Genomic DNA, 18726 nt, shown 5'->3' on the forward strand with positions numbered 1-18726 from the left:
AGTCAATGAAACTGGATGATAGTTGCTGGGAAGAGTCTTATTACCCTTTTTGAATAGAGGCGTTACATTCACTTATTTAAATTGAACTGGGAGCTGACTATTTTTTAAAGATGCCCTAATAATTAATGTTAGAGGAATAGCAAATGCTTCCGCACAGTTTTTTAGAAGAAATGGATGCATATTATCAGGACCACATGCTTTATTTTGATTAAGATTTTTAAGTTTATCTAATATCATTTTGTAGCTGATATCATTTGGATTTAGATCAACAAACTTTGAATGATTCTTGTTAAATTCAACTGTGAAATGTGGAAGTTCCCCTTTTTCTTCAATTACGAAAACATCTTTGAAACATTTATTGAGTAGATTAGCTATCTCTCTAGGTTCTTGAGTTAGAACACCATTAGCTGTTTTTAATGCTCTGATTGATTCTTTGATTAGTAGTTGGCTGTTTAGGTATTTATGCAGAAGCTTCAGGTTCGTTTTGGATCTTTTAACTAAAACATTTTCATATGAAAGACGAGCTATTTTAATTTCTTTTTTCACTAACTTGCAAGTCAGTTTGTACTCTTTAGACAGAGTAAGATCTCTCCATTTACAAGCACAATTCAGGTATCTAAGATTTTGCTTTTTTTTAATTAGAGTTTTTAGATCATTTTTGATCCATGGAGCAATTTGTTTTTTTATTCGAGATACGTTAAGCACTTGAATGAATTGATTACATGATACATTTGAAAAGTGAATTAGATTGTCATACATTTTCTGAACAGATAAAGTTTGAAACAGCATTACCCAATCAATATTTGTAATAAAGTCAAAAGATTTATTGGTGTCAGCCTTTTTGTAATTAAATTTTAAGTAACTGTGCGATAAGTTATTAACCATACTTTTAATAATAAAATCAAAAAAGATGACCAAATGACTTTTATTTATGTTACCAAGGACAAATCTTGGATCAATAGCGCAGATGCTTCCCGACTGAGTTGTGAAGATTAGATCAAGAGTGTTAGTGGCAGAAATATTTGACATTTGAAAAGTCGGAACATTTACATGTTGATACAGATAGGTTCTGGTAAGAGTTTCACTAAAGTTATGCTCGATACCATTTTCATTTTTAATGTTTGTAATGTATCCATTTGACCATACAATTAACGGGAAATTAAAGTCTCATCTAATAAAAGTCTTTGTATCCTTTTATATCAATATAGTCTTTAGTCTTTTTGAAAAACCAAATCCAAGTCGTTCATGTCAACAAAATCGTTGGGTCTGTAGATACAACCAACTAAATACTTGTTGTTTTCAAGGTACACTGTAGCCCAAATTTGTTCAATTTTACTTAGGTTAAAAACAGCATCGTTTAGCTCTAATGATTTAATAGTTTCAGTAATATTTAGACACACACCACCACCTCTGCTCCCATCATTTCTGTCTCTTCTATATAGATTATAGCCATTTAAATTTACAACCGAGTGCTTTTGAGCCATGTTTCACTAACAGCTATGATTCATGGACGGTAAGTGTCTACTAATACCTTATATTCATCAAATTTAATTTCTAAAGAGGTCGCATTTAAATACATACATTTTAAAGCATTTAGTCCATTTATAGATAATGGCTGAAAGGATTCTGTTGAGTTAGTACTGTTGAGATTTAATTTTGACGATCTGATCTCCACGAATGCCATATCGAAAGGGCGAGTCTTCAGCAAGTGTACTGTTTGCTTCGTTTCTTTTCTTTCTTAAATCCTAATCAAGACTTCTTTGTGCTTCAGTTAAATCTGAACTTATGTAAATTGATTTGTAACCTTCTTTCTCTCTCAAATTTTTTGCTGCTAGAAGAAGTAGATTTCTTACTTTCTTACCTACTTTCTTCTTTCTCTTTCATTTAACTCACTTATAGTTGCATTTGCTACAGCAAGCTGGTCAGCTGGTTTTTTAGCATTTTTAGCAACTTGTTTTATTACTTGAACCCAATTGCTGCTGATGTTTGAAAGATTTACTACTTTTTTTGCTGATACTAGATCTACTTGGAGTTTTGCTATTTCTTTGCTCTTCTCATTTTTGTTGTGCTTGAGTAGATTTAATCAATCAGCAAGGTTCATGAGAAACTTTGATATATTCCCACACCACTCATGTAGCTGTTTACTTGATTCACTAGCTCTGCCAACAAGTTGTGGCCAGTTTTTCTCTTGTAGAAATTCTGTAATCATTTTGATAAACCAAAAACAATTCTTTAAACAAGTTTTTGATAGGAGGGCTACCACCCTACAACAGTGGATTACCTCCGGGTCATGAAATATTTAATTTTATTAGTTAGCTTATTACACAGGGACTAAAAAGTTTCAGTATGTGTTTTTTTCCATAGTCAAAATAAAAATAAATATAAAATTACAAACTTAATATTCTACAAGTATGAAAAGCTATATATATATATATATATATATATATATATATATATATATATATATATATATATATATATATATATATATATATATATATATATATATATATATATATATGTATATATATATATATATATATATATGTATATGTATATATATGTGTATATATATATATATATATGAATAAATATATATATATATTTTCTATATATATGTATATATATATATATATATATATATATATATATATATTTTCTATATATATATAGAAAATATATATATATATATAATCTTGACTAGAAATATGGCCAGAAAACTACTAGTTGACATCATACTCCTGGATTTTGCCAAAGCATTCAACAAAAAGTCTTATCAGTGAATGCTTTACAAAAAATTTATGGAATCAAAGGGAACACACCGTAGCGTAAAAAATTTATTTGAAAAAAAATGCCCACCAGAAATGGTTTGCATTTTTGAAACCACAAAACATCCTACTATAATTATCTAAATTTTGAAAATATTTTGTCGACATCTTTTTAAAAAAAGGGGGTTAAATAGACAGGTCATGAGTTTTTGGTGTTCAAGATAGGCTACTTCCAGAAATGCTACAAACTTTAAATTTTGCTATAATAATACCGGTGTCAAATAAAAATGTTTAATAAAAAATTACGATCATTGGGGTCTGGGAACAATATTACCTCGAAAATTTTTTTCTTTATTTCTTCCACCCATATGTGGAAGGAAAAGAAAAAAAAGTGTTTTTTTTCAAGTTTTTAAACTAAGTCAAAATTTATCAAAAAAATTAATTTATATAAAGAAAATTTCTTGTCGTTTAAAAATGGCAACCAAGTAAAGTTTACAATCAACTCTATTTGGGAGGATAACAACTTTACAAGGTCATAACTTTTCAACATTTAAATATTTTCTTACTAAATAACAATTTTTACACAAAAATTTTAATCTTGCTTATAATGGTCGAGTTTTTTTAAAATATTCATTGGGCCCCCTTCTTGCTCCCTTTCATTCAAGTATTTTGACCTTGGGGCTCTAATTAAAAGGTAAATAATAATACTTTACTTATAAATATATTAAATAGTAATCCTTTAATTATGTTAAATAAACCTAAATTACTAAATAACAATTTAACACATAAATTTTAGTCACGTTCATAATAGAAGAGTTTTTTTTTAAAGAAAACAGTGCCCCCTCCTCCTTCCATCCTCCATTCTATTCAAGTATTTGGACCTTGGGGCCCTAGTTTTTAGGTAATATTGTTGATAAATTCTAATCCCTGTTTTATTTTTCTAAAAAAATACTTTAAATTATTATGAACATGCCTATCTTAAAGTTACCTATCTTGAATATCAAAAAATCTTAAAAATGTTCTTATGGTATATACTAATTTATTTTTCAATTGGAAAAAAGTTTAAAAAATGCATGTAAATGTTTATATATATATATATATATATATATATATGCATATATATATATATATATATATATATATATATATATATATATATATATATATATATATATATATATATTTATTTACACTTACAACCTATAATAGTTTCCAAAAAAAACACATATTTATTAAAGTATACTTTTTATACTTATACTCTTTATACTTATACTCTTTTAAATAAGGTATGTCTGGAATTGTATGTAACCATGGCTTTAAGCAGGCTTTGTGGATAATCTTTAAGACTGTTGGAAACTTTATATCCACTCTCCAAAAATTGTTTAAAATCACAATGAACAGATTCTGAGGCCTGTTTAGACTAAAGACCTCATCCTCTTTTTGGATTGGAACTTGCCACAAATAAAAGAAATTCACATGTATGCTTGATAAGAGCGTTGACTTTCAGGGAAACTCTTAGACCAAGTTTGAAAGGCCTCTTTTTACTCGTTAATAGTTAATTCATATTCAGGTAACAAACCAAAACCAAGACATGCAGCTTTAATTGCTTTTAAACATTTAAAGGAATTAAGTATAGAAATAATATGTTCACCTTTTTCTAATTTCAAAGATTTTATTAATTTTTCTAAAATGTGAGTATTTTTCAGTAGTTTTGAACATTGCCCACCTTTAAATTGACCACCATGCAGCTTAGGCTTTTCAAAACTTAAACTTTAGTTCCAATGATTTGCCGATAAAGTGGTATCAATGGGTTGAAAATATTTTTCAATCCATAGATATCACTTTAAAGGTAGTTGTAAATTCTGTTTGTATTTCCACTAAGTAGATGAAGTTCTGTTGGAGCAAGAATTTCAATAACCTTTACATATCAGGTAGATCAACTAGTGGACGGTTGACACAATTATTATAAAATGCAGCTGAAAGCTTGGACTTTTTTTTTATATTTTTACAAGAAGTTTTGTAAGCATTAGCTGATGAACAGATACTTCTCAGAGTTCTGAGCTCACCATGAATTTGAAAATCTTGCATTTTTTCTTTGATAATATTATACCATGGGCAAGGATTTGTTGATGCTGCACTTTCAATTCCAAAAAATATATTGACCATTATCATATCAAAGGTGCAAAAGTAATGTAATTCATTTAGCTTAAAAATATTGAGAATTTTTTCAAGATTCGAATGAGATTTAGTCACATTTTCTACTAAGCCAATAAAAAATAATTTATTTACTCCCGCTTTCTTTATATTTTTATTCCTTCTTCATAGCTAAACTTTTTTATTTTTATTGTACTTTCTGTTTTTTTTTCAATAATATTTAAGAAAAGTTTAAGAAATCCGCCTCCAACCTCAATTCCAACTTTTAAAACATAATCCTTCGATAATTTTCTCTCCGTTATTACTCTCTCAAAAAGTCCTTTAATGTTTTTACAATAAACCAGATGTCTAGAATCTTTTTTAAATTTGATTTCTGTTATATCATAATATTCATTTAAAAATCCCTCTTTTTCACCTAATTTTTCTCTTACATTACTTTCAAATATATCTCTTCTTTTCTTCCATCTTTTAAATATGCTAATTACTTTGGCTTCATGTCTATTACTAAGTCTACAAGTGTTTTTAAATTTATTATTTTCTGTAATAGGAATTTTATTGACTGGAAAAAGCGCTTTAGCAGAGCTTTTCGATTGTTCAACGGCAAGTACTTTACCTTTGGCTGCAACCTTGATTTTAGTTCCCTCCTCAGAAAATTTTCTTTTCAGTACTTTTGAGCATTGAAGTTTCACAGCTCGTGTATCTTAAAATGAAAAAATCAAGGTTTTCAGTTTTTATATTTCATATTATTTACAAAAAGTTCTAAATTTTGAGTTTGAGATATTATATCAACAGTGTAAAGTTAACCCTACCTTTGTTCAGTTCCTCTGTTAATATTCTCTCCTTTTTGTGAGAGAGCAAGGGTGGGATAATCCTGCTCCAATAACAGCCTCGCACCTTTTGCATATTCTTATTGGTCCAGGTGATGATATATTTACTCTACCTAGCTTGATTCTTCCTCTGTTATCAGATGTTGATCCTGGAGCATTTATAGTTTGAGCAATTTCACAGATGTCACAAATACAGAACAATTGGTTTCTAGTGAGTATGCTAACTTTGACTTAAGAGAAGTCATACGGTTCACTCAGAATAATGTTTTTATCTTCTTTTTCCAGTCTTTCTAATGCTTTTTTACATTCAGTACAAATATCATTATGATAATGTTTATTGCTTAATTCAAATGACTTTAAAAAGAACTTGAATATTCTATTCAATGTCACAGTTCCTTCTTTAACTTTTATCATTCCTAATACTTTTGAAAAACAAACTTAGCAGACTAAAGTTTTATTATCTTTGTGAGATTTTTTATTGTTTAGCATTTTCTATTTTAGCAATACTAAACTGTTTAAATTATTACAATTATCTGTTTAAATTATTACAATTACCAGTAGATAAACATTTTTTTATGTTTTTATGGAAGTACATTAAGCATAAGAATGATGGTTGGTATTTAAAAAAATGTAATGTAAACGTTTTTACCGTTATTAACATATTATTTTCAAATATATTTATAATTAACATATTAATATTAACCTTTAAATTCAGGCTTCAAGGTCCAAATACTTGAATAGAATGGAGAATGGAAAGGGAAGCGGAGGAGCACTGTTTTCTTTAAAAAAAACTCTACTATTATGAACGCAACTAAAATTCATTTATAAAATTGTTATTTAGTAATTTAGGTGTATTTAACATAATTAAAGTATTATTTTTTAATATATCTATAAGTAATGTATTATTTACCATTTAACGTTTTTATTAATGTTTTTATTTAACGTATATTTACCTTTTTATTGGGGCTTTTTGATAGGTTTCTAACTGTTGTGTTTTCTTAATTTTTTCTTTAAGTTTAACAGCTTCTTTAATAGTTGATCTAAATATACTAGACTGTGAATGTGTCTGAATGTTGATCCCATCATGGAATAACTGTCAACTAATGGTTGCTGCTTTGCTGGTTGATAATTTTAAAGACATTACTAAATTGGTTGCAGTTTTGATTTTGCTGTATTTCTTGCTGGTACTTGTCAACTGTTCTTCTGAACCTCCAAACTCCTAATATTCTGCCTCAGACTTGGATTTAGAAAATCATGTTATAGCTGTTGCCATTACTGTTATTAAAGTAGGCTTCATGGATATTTTTCCTCTTTTGATGGATGGACAGTTTTCAATTTTCTTTTTGCGATTTCTAAAAACATCCAGAACAGTCCAGGAAATTCTAAAACATTCCTCAAAGTTCAAGAAAATTCTAAGTTTCAGAAAGTCATAATGCTATGGTCTGCAAATACTACTTATATAGCATTTTTAAAATTTTTTGTTTTGGGTGACCTTTATTTATTGGTTGACCTATTCATGACAATTTGACATGACCCAATACCATGAGCTAAAGTTGAATTATTTATGACACAGGAGAATAATTATTTTCAAAACGGTAAAAAATAGTAACTCTAATGAATATATATATATATATATATATATATATATATATATATATATATATATATATATATATATATATATATATATATATATATATATATATATAGATCTATAGTTTGTTGTCTTTGGGAAGAGCGGAAGGAAAAAAGTGATTCTTAAGCCAACACATACGTCACTTTTAATTACTTTTGACTTTCGTCCAACATTTGCGTGTTGGACGAAAGTAAAAACCATTAATTTAATTACAAATAAATCGTTTTTTAAAAAAACCACAAAAACGCAAATTTAATTGACCAGAATGTTTTAAAAACATTCTGAATGTTTTTAACAATATAAACAATGTTTTTTTTTTTAATAAAATGTTTTTATTTTTAATTTTTTAAATAAAATGCTTTTATTTATACTTTTTTTTACTGTAAATCATGCGCGGAGTGTTGCTACATCGACTATCTTATAGCCTGACTCGCAAGGGAGTGCTGCTACATCGACTATCTTATAGCCTGACTCGCAAGGGAGTGCTGCTACATCGACTGACAAATAGCCTGACTCGCAAGGGAGTGCTGCTACATCGACTGACAAATAGCCTGACCCACAAGGGAGTGCTGCTACATCTACTATCTTTTAGCCTGACCCGCAAGGGAGTGTTGCTACATCGACTGAGGGTTTGGTTGGGGCAGGCAGTCTCTCAATAAATAAAAAATAATAATTCCGGTCTTGCATTTTAATTTTTACTTTTTGTCAACAAAATATGGAAAAAACTTTCGGACAACATCTAAGGGTTCTATATATATATATATATATATATATATATATATATATATATATATATATATATATATATATATATATATATATATATATATATATATATATATATATATATATATATATATATATATAAATTAGTAAAAAACACTTATCTAACTTTTATCTTCGACTTGAAGTTTCACCATTGCTGGATCATCAGGAGAACTCTTCCTGATGATCCAGCAATGGTGAAACTTCAAGTCGAAGATAAAAGTTAGATAAGTGTTTTTTACTAATTTATTATTGCTCTGTTCTTTAAGAACATTGAGTACTCTATTTGTAAAATACACTAACATAATTTACATATATATATATATATATATATATATATATATATATACATACATATATATATATATATATATATATATATATATATATATATATACATATATGTATATATATATATATATATATATATATATATATATATATATATATATATATATATATATATATATATATATATATATATTATATATTAATTATGTTAGTGTATTCTACAAATAGAGTGCTCAATGCTCTTAAAGAATAGAGCAATAATAAATTAGTATATATATATAAATATATATATATATATATATATATATATATATATATATATATATATATATATATATATATATATATATATATATATATATATATATATATATATATACTTATACATATATACTTCTTTTTTAACTTTTCCAAGTTGTCCAATGATTTTTTTTTGAACAGTTAGTAACATGAAGAAGCCTATAAAAAAAAACATAATTGCTAAAAAATCTTTTAAAAAAATAAATTTTGTTTCGCTAAAACTTTTTTTTTTTAGTTATTATCTTATATTTCAATCTTTTTATAGATTTTTGAATTTAAAATATTTTTTTTCATTCAAGTTTTGATAAATTTTATCAAGGCATAAACATCTTTTATAATAAGCATTTTTTTATAATCTTCTTAACTTGTTTCTTCTTGTTGAAGTTTGTATTTGGAGTCATAAGGTTGTAGGAAGGTTATAACTAATAATTATGTAAAAGCATTGAACAACCTTCCTTACTGTTATGGTTGCTCTTGACAGGGAAGATTTTAATAAAATAATTTTTTATCAACTTTAATTTTTATTTGTTTAAATAATTAAGTTAAAAAAGGTTTTTAAATTAGTAGTTTGTTTACTATTAAATACTGTTTATATTGCACTAATAAATAAAAAATTTACTTTGTAAGTTGAAAAAATCTGTAATAATAAAATATATAAAAAAACAAGATGACTATTCCATTTGTGTTGATATGAAAATAACTTTAATTTTGTATTTTTTATTTATTTTTTATTTATATATATTTTTTATATAAAGGTGGATTTACATTGAGTGCTGATCATTGGCATTAAAAAAGACATTGAATTTGATTTTTTTTTTTTTCTCAGGCATGTCTTTTATTTATGTTTCAACAAAGCTACGAAATCCTGGGCCTTTGTCAGAAGAAAAAGATGTAAACAAGAGTGAAAGCAACATATCACCTCGAATAATATCAATAGATCTACCTTCTTCTGGTGAAAGTGTGAGTTTTTTTATGCATTATAAATATTATTTACCCCTATATGAATACACTCTTGCATGGTAGTCAGAAAGGCTTTCCATAATATATTACTTAAAATTGGGGCTTGCAATGGCTTGTAAATTTTAATTCCATTAGGCTATTCACTGCAAATAAAACTGCTGTATAATACTTTATAACTGTATTTGCAGTTGCATAGTAAGCATCTGCAAATTTTCTTGCTCCTAATTCGTTTTTCTACCTCTATAAGTCTCCTATTTATCCCTGTATGGAATCCCATTGTTGTAATGTTGCATCTCTTTCTTTTTTCTACAAATACTATAGTGATCACTGCTCAAAGGAGCTATCATATCTAGGTCCATCTTTGGAGCTATTTTCCAAATTTTGATAGAGTCGAGCAACAATAAATTATGATTGGTTTCCATCAATCAAAATTTGTTCTTGCTCAACTCATCATTCAGCAAAATCACATCTTTTAATGTATCTCATCATGTTGAGGAAGCTTTAATTCATCTAGTTTTTTTCCTCCCACTTTATTCCTTTAGAACTCTCCTATCTTCATGTTTTCCTGACTCATACAACCTACAATTTTTCAAGTTCTCTGCAACCGTTTTCTTACTCTATAACTTTTTTATTTTTAAGTAACACCCAACTTAAGTGTAATTACTTGCAGCATTCTTGGAAGTGAATTTTATTTAAACAAGAAATGAAAAATTAGTCAATGTAATAGTTTAAATGTGACTTTAATGAATAACAAACTTTGAAGTTTTTCAAAACACATGCTAAAATAAACTTTGAATTGGTCTTCAATTTTTTATATCACATTTATTTTAGTAAATATGTATGTTTTCCTTGCTGGTTTTTAGGAAAAACTTCTTAAAAATAATCAAATATACAAGCCTAATAATGTTTTATTAACTTAGCTTAATAATGTTTTATTAACTTTTTTTTTTTATTAACCAAACATTTTTTTTGTTTGTTTATTAAACTTTTTTTATTTTTATTAACTAATCTAACCTATTATTAACTTAACCTAACTATTAACTTTCAAGCTCATATAAAACCTATTATTTTGTTGTTTTTTTGGAGAGAAAAACTTTATGAAAACCTATGCCATGTATTTATATTTTATGTATTTATTTTATCATTATCATTATGTATTTTATTTAAATGACTAATTAGTAAATAAATAATAAAAAATGTTTGATTCTGTTTACTTACCAGTCTTAGCATGAGATCCTCCTATTCTTTCTATTTTTGATTTTTTAATTCCAAAATTTGATAAAATAGCATTGATGCAATCTGGAAATCTAACAGTAATATTATCTTGTGTCACTTTGATGTTATAAGAGAATTAGTGGTCATGAAGATATCTTTTTTCACATATTGTTAATATGTGACATCACTGGTTTTCCTCTTCCTTCATATATATATATATATATATATATATATATATATAATATATATATATATATATATATATATATATATATATATATATATTATATATATATATTATATATATATATTTTATATATATATATTATATATATATATATATTATATATATATATATATATATATATATATATATATATATATTATATATATATATTATTTATATATATATTATATATATATATATATATTTATATATATATTAATTATGTTATTGTATTCTACAGAGTGCTCAATGTTCTTAAAGAACAGAGCAATAATAAATTAGTAAAAACACTCATCTAATTTTTGTTTTCTTCAACACTGTGTTTCACCATTGGTAGGTTCATCAGGAAGAATGTCTAAATATAAAAAATTTTTAAGTTATAGAAAAATTATTTCACAGGAAGTTGGGATTTGTTATAATTAATTATGTAATAACTGCAGTATTTTGCAACCAGGAAGTTGCATTAATTGCATTAGATAATTAAAAAATCATGAAAAGAATTCTTTAGAATGAGGATAAATTTGGACTGGTGATTTGTTTTTATAATTTTTTAAAAGGAACTTATATTCATGTCTGCATTTAGAAATGAATTCTGATTTTTTATTCAGTAAATTTTCTTGATCTAAATGAGTAATAATTTCAAATTTTTCTTGTAAACATAGTATACATTTTTTGGAAATGTTATTATAGCCTGGCGCAGTTTTTAGGATAGACCAGTTTAATTTAAAATTAATATTTTTTTCTTTTAGTTGCCAAATATATTTAGACAGCATAGTCTCTTTTGAGTATTATGTTTATAATGATTTTTTTTGAGTATATATGTTATAATGATTGTTTATATATACTTTTATATATATATATATATATATATAAATATATATATATATATATATATAAAAGTACAGTTTTTTTATCAGCGTAATAACTATTTTGATTGACAATTACATTCAGTTTTTATCAGGGTTTACATTAGGGTAGGCAGTGGTTTTTGAAAACAAAAAATCTTTAAGTTTTCAAACTTTATATTCATTTTGTTTTTTAATTTTTTTAAACTTTGAATTTATAAGAAATATTTAAGGAAAAACAAAAGTACGTATAAGCTAATATCAAAACCAATATCAATAATAATATCAATGTTAAAATATTTAAAAGTTAAAATAGTTACCAAGTTAAAAATATATATATAAATTAAAATAATATAAATAGAGAGATTACTTTGGTTATTTAAAAGTTAAAAAATCATTTGAATAATCAAAACACTTATGTTTACTCATTATAATTATGTTAATTTATGTTTACTGAATTATTTATATATGCAAATTGAGTGTTGTTGTTATAATTTTAAAATGTTTGTTTTATGTAGATCATTTATATCGCTGTCCAAGGTCAGAAAGATTACAATGTGTTTGATTTGAGTATATGGGAATCATTATTTTCTATTGATCAAATCTCTGTTAACATTTCGGAAAATGAAAATGTTGGACAGCAAGTTTTCGTTGTACAAACAATAAGTGATCCAAAAAGGTAATCAAACTTTAAACAAATAATAAAATTATAAATAACTTTAACAAAAAAAGTTTCATATTAATTTTTTTATTAAATTGTTATCATTTTTTCTTTCAATAAGCTTTAACTATATGATCAAAGATGGATTGAATAGTGGTGACTTCCAAATTGATGACAATGGACAAATAACAACAAATAAAAGTCTTGACAGAGAGAGTATACCTAGTTATAAGCTGAGTGTTATAGCTGAAAATAAAAATGATAAATGTCACAAAGGTTTAATATCAATTGTAATAAATGTTGATGATAAAAATGACAACAAACCAGAATTTGAAAAACAAGAATACAAAGTAGAACTAAGAGAAGATAGTCCATTAAATCAGTTTGTCATACAGGTTTTTTCTTAAATTTTTTATTTTTCTTATAATAATTATTATTATTATTTTTTTTTTATATTTTTATTTAACTTTTTAATATATATATATATATATATATATATATATATATATATATATATATATATATATATATATACATATATATATATATATATATATATATATATATATATATATATATATATATATATATATATATATATATATATATATATACAGTGGGGTGCAAAAAATGCCACACTAATATTTTTTCTTCATTTTAAGTATAAAATGTATAATCAAGCAAAACAAAAAAAATTGGATGTGACTGTGAAAAATTTAGGACAGAAAAGGTACGTTTATATATAAACTAATATTTACATAAAGAAAATCTTTAAAAATTGGATTAATATGGACATATTTAATATTTAAGAAAACATCTAACGGATGTAGAAATTGGACGAATTATTGAAGCTGTTGACCAAGGAGAGTCTCACAGAAGCATTGGAAAGAATTTTAAACGAGAAAACTCAACTAATAGTAGATTGGTAAAGAAATATAAACACACTAGTATGACTGAAAGGTCTGCTGGATCTGGGAGAAAGCCTAAAACTTCAAAAAAAAGAAGATCGTTACATTCTTAACGCTGTCAAAAAAAAATCGTAAAATCACATGAGATAAAGCTAGATTTGAACCTTACTAATATCTCAAAGTGGACAATATTTCGCAGAATAAAAGCATTAGGTGATTTTTTTTCTGGAAAGCAAATTAAAAAACCCTTTGTAAGTGAAATCAATCGGAAAAAATGATTAAAGTGGTGCATTGAGCACAAAGATTGGACATGTGAACAATGGGCTAAAGTTATCTGGAGCGACGAGTCTCTGTTTGTTTTGTTTTATAATGGTCGATCTCACTGTTGGAAATTAATTGGGGAAAAATTTTTTTGAAAAAAACCCCCAAAAATGCAAAGCAACAATTAAACATGACAAAAAGATTAATGTTTGGGGTTGTTTGGACACAAAGTTGGAAAACTTTACCGGGTGAAGGGCATCATGGACCAGCGTAGGTATCATAAAATCTTAGTTAATCAGCTTGGACCAAGTATGAAAGAACTTTTCCCTAATAGTGACTACATCTTTCAACACCATAACAATCCTAAACATACGGCACGGTTGAATAAAAGACATCTAGAATCTAAATTAATACCAGTTATGTCTTGGCCAGCACAGTCTCCTGATTTAAACCCAATAGAATACCTTTGGTCTATATTGGATAGAAAATGGAAAGATCGAGCAACAAATGAAGATGATTTGTTTCAAATTCTTCTTGTTGGTTGGAATGCTTTGCCAAACGATTTATTAAAAAGGCTTGTAGATAGTATGCCTTCAATATGCGCAGAAGTCATAAAAAACAAAGGATGGCCAATTAAGTACTAAAACACCTGAAACCTAAAAAATACTTTACAAACCATAATTTATTTTTATTATATGTAATATACAATAATGCTATAAACATTTTTATCAAAATTGTCCTATATTACTTTTATTATATGAGTCTTACACATTTTTCGTTGCTTTTTTTATAAAACAAATTAGTGTGGCTTTTTTTTTGAACTCCCCTGTATATATATATATATATATATATATATATATATATATATATATATATATATATATATATATATATATATATATATATATATATATATATATATATATATATATATATATATATATGTGTGTGTGTGTGTGTGTGTGTATATATATATATATATATATATATATATATATATATATATATATATATATATATATAATGTTGTTTTATTGTACCAAGTTATGATACAAAGTCTCTTGTTCGTTGGAGAGTGATCAATATTAAGTAAATTGTTTACAAAATAGATCAGTATTAATATATAAAAAGTTTGATTATTTAAAAAAAATACAACTTTGTGATGGAACTTAAAGTTTCATGCCCTTCGGCAATCATCAGCCATATTTTATTCTTTAAATTAAGAAAAAACCGTTAAAAAATACAAAATACAGAAATTGACAGAAAAAACATAACAAAGCAATGGAATGAGTTCTGACGTCAAAACAAACAAACAATATTTAATTAATTAGAAAATTGATCAATCACCCGTGTCGAATAGGGCGAGAAGAAATTTGTTTCGATGCCTGCACTTGGATAGCATTTCACTTTTTTTGTTTAGTAGATTTTTATTTTTGGAAAATAGAATTTCATATTTTTCGTTTGTGCATAGTTTGCAGGCCTTCGTGGTTGGGTTGTAAGCATTGCATTGTCTAATTATTTTCCATTTAACAACTGGGTTTAAGTTAGCATCTTTTAATTTCCAAAATTCTTTTGACAACTCGGTGTCGTTTTTGTACTTTAGAATGTTAAATGATTTTATATGGTTGGCATATCTAATTTTGAATGGTGTTTCACTTATACCGATGTAGGATTTGTTGACAGGAGTGTTAGTAGGATTATTGGAACTTATATTGGCTTGGTATATAATGTTTTTTGTTAAGCATTGGTTTGATAAAGGGCAGGTATTTTTATTAAGGCAATTGCAGTTGGTTTTAGGTGGAATTTTTTTGTTATTCATAATTTGTTGATTGTGTGCGTTTAAAAAAGACTTCATATTCGGCATACAGCTATAACTTATTTTTATCGTGTTTCTGTTAAAAATTTTGTGGAGTCTGTGATTTATTGGGAAGTGTTTGTTGATCAAGGTTAAAAAGCTTTTTCCTATATTAGTGCTAACATTTTTGCTGAACGGAGGGTTGAACCATATGATGTTGCGTTTAATAGCGCGTCATTGTACATAGGAGTAGATCTTTGGAAAATTTCTTCACTTGACGAATTTGCAGACAATCTTAACTCAACTGAATGCGGAAGCTGCTTTAAAATATTAGGCGGGTGGTTCGAATCGGCATGAATGTAGTTTAAAGAATTTCCGGGCTTAGAATATGGTTGGAAAGTATGGTCATTAAGATTTAATGTGACGTCAAGGTAATTTATAATTTTCATATTGCACTGTATTGATATAGTGAGTTCGTTTTTTTTAAATATTTCAACAAAATGTTTTTTGATTTTTTCCATTTGGGGGCCACTCATTTTTTTAAAAATTGCTAAACCATCATCGCGGTATAATCCGAAATCATTTTTATTATAAAATTGTGCAATTTGAAACAAAAGATATATTCCCACAAGTTCACAAACTTCAGCACCGTCAAATGCTCCCATTGAAACATCGAATAAGCCGCTTGATTTTTTTATCCAAACTTGATCATCATTAAATAATAATGATTTTCGTGCGTGATAGATCAATGTTTTTTGGTTAGGTTCAATGTTTAGATGTTGCTCGGCAAAATGAATAGCGTTATTAAGGAGTTTTTCTGTTATCGAAGGGTAAAAATCAACAATATCAAAAATAAGGAATTTATAAAGGCATTTATCACTGATGCAATTAAACCAGTTCATATATATATATATATATATATATATATATATATATATATATATATATATATATATATATATATATATATATATATATATATATATATATATATATATATATGTATATATATATATGTATATATATTTAAAATATTAAGCATAAAACAACAGCTGCGTACAAACTAAATTTTTTTTGGTGATATTTCAACCTGTTTTTGCACAGATCATCATCAGACATAAAATATTATACAAAAATCCCTTATAATTATAACATAAAAATGTTACAAATAATAATGTTAAAATGAATATTAAATAATGTTAAATATTACATTATAGAAGACATTGAAAAGAAGCCATAAATGATTACATAACATAGATCCAACTGTTTGTAGATATTTTAAGGCTGTTGTCATGGTTGAGAAGTAAATAGCATGTTTTATTTCCTGGTATGTTGTGGTCAGTTTTAAGTAGATCTCTCCCTTTACAATCATCATACTCTGATTATATTGCTAGAATTTTGGGTGTGACCAATCAAACATATTATTACACTCTCTACCATGTTCGGTTGCCCAAGATGCATCCCATATACCTTTTAAATTATTTTTTTGATGTTCAATGCATCTCCTTAAAATTTTTTTTTTTTTTTTTTTTTTATTGCTTCATCTTGTTTGTTTATTAAAAGAAACAAGATCCAGCAATAAAATAAAATTCAGAAAAAGAAAACAATAAAAAAGAATTAAACATCTAGGATATAACTGTAACCAATGAACTGTAACCAACACTAATAACTGCAACCAATGAACTGTAACCAACACTAATAACTGTAACCAACACTAATAACTGTAACCAACACTAATAACTGTAACCTACGAACTGTAACCAACACTAATAACTCATACTATGACTTCAAAGTTCACTGAATTTTGCCTATCACTATTATACCAACACCAAACATTAATCCAAAAATAGTTATGGTTGTTTTTAAAGGGGTTGTATTTATATTAGTATTTATGTTCTCTAGCTTAATTCAATTCATAATACCAAACACAAAAGTTATAAATTATAATGATAGATTTAATTTTTTTTTTTTTTTTGAAAAGGAAAAGTTTAGAAACAACTGAACTGTTTATTTTAGAAATCATTTTTTTATTTCAATTTTTTATTAGAATTTATTTCAGAAATCCTTAAAAATAATTTTTTCAATAAGTTATTTATACACACACACACACACACATATATATATCAGGGCCTATTCTAGGAAAATAATTTGGGCAGCAGTATTACCTTGTTCCAGCAAACTTTGGCAGAAAATCAGGGGTTTTTTTGCAAAAAAAAACAATATTTGCTGTCAAAAAACATTAAGAAAAAAGTTTCTCTAATTTTAATTTGGGTAGCGCCTAAATACGGTCAACGCTATCAAAAACAGTCTTGAATAGCCCCTGTACGTGTATATATATATATATATGTATATATATATATATATATATATATATAAATATATATATATATATATATATATATATATATATATATCTATATATATATATATATATATATATATATATATATATATATATATATATATATATATATATATATATATATATATATTTTAGGGCTTCTCATTTTTCATAAAAATTCCCGGGATTCAGAAACAAAAATGTTTAATATCGCTGGAAATTAGGTGGAGGAAATGTGTTAATTTAAACAAATACAATAAAAAATGCCTTTTTAATACTACTACTTTTAATAAGAAAATAAATACAAAATAATTCTTAGAAACTAAGACTCCTAAAATAAAACAGATATAAACTTCAATAACATATTATATATATATTAATTTTCAAAATAATTTTTTAAAAAACAAAAATTGTCAATAATGCTATCACTTAACAATAACCCAATTTTTGTAATAAAAAGACCTGCAGCCGAAAAAGTTCTTTCTGAATTGATTGATGTCAGTGGAATAGTTAATAGAGCATTATATAATTCTTTTAAATTATTTGTACGCTTTTTCGTTGCATCAATAATATCCATTTCTTTTGTAATATTTGTCATATAATACATCTCCTGGACTCTCAATTCAACTAACGTTTGTAATGGCAGCATTCGATTTTTGATGAAGTGTTAGTTCAGATTTTGTCTTCAAATTTGGTTCAGCCATAAACGACGTTTCAGTCCCATCATTACTGCATTCTAATTCTTCAATTTCAGCGGAATTTCCACCACAATC

General features: G+C 25.8%; 1 protein-coding gene across 1 annotated transcript in view; it reads left to right on the forward strand.

The window, feature by feature from the left end:
• The window catches only part of LOC100210072 (cadherin-related tumor suppressor), a 136118-nt gene that overhangs the window by 54137 nt on the left and 63255 nt on the right, over positions 1-18726 (forward strand). The window contains exons 9-11 of the mRNA XM_065801912.1: positions 9568-9701; positions 12506-12666; positions 12770-13043. Of these exons, the coding sequence (XP_065657984.1) occupies positions 9568-9701; positions 12506-12666; positions 12770-13043 (569 nt within the window). The remainder of the gene's footprint in view (positions 1-9567; positions 9702-12505; positions 12667-12769; positions 13044-18726) is intronic.

The sequence above is a fragment of the Hydra vulgaris genome, chromosome 07, assembly GCF_038396675.1.
Source record: "Hydra vulgaris chromosome 07, alternate assembly HydraT2T_AEP".
Taxonomy (NCBI): Eukaryota; Metazoa; Cnidaria; class Hydrozoa; order Anthoathecata; family Hydridae; genus Hydra; species Hydra vulgaris.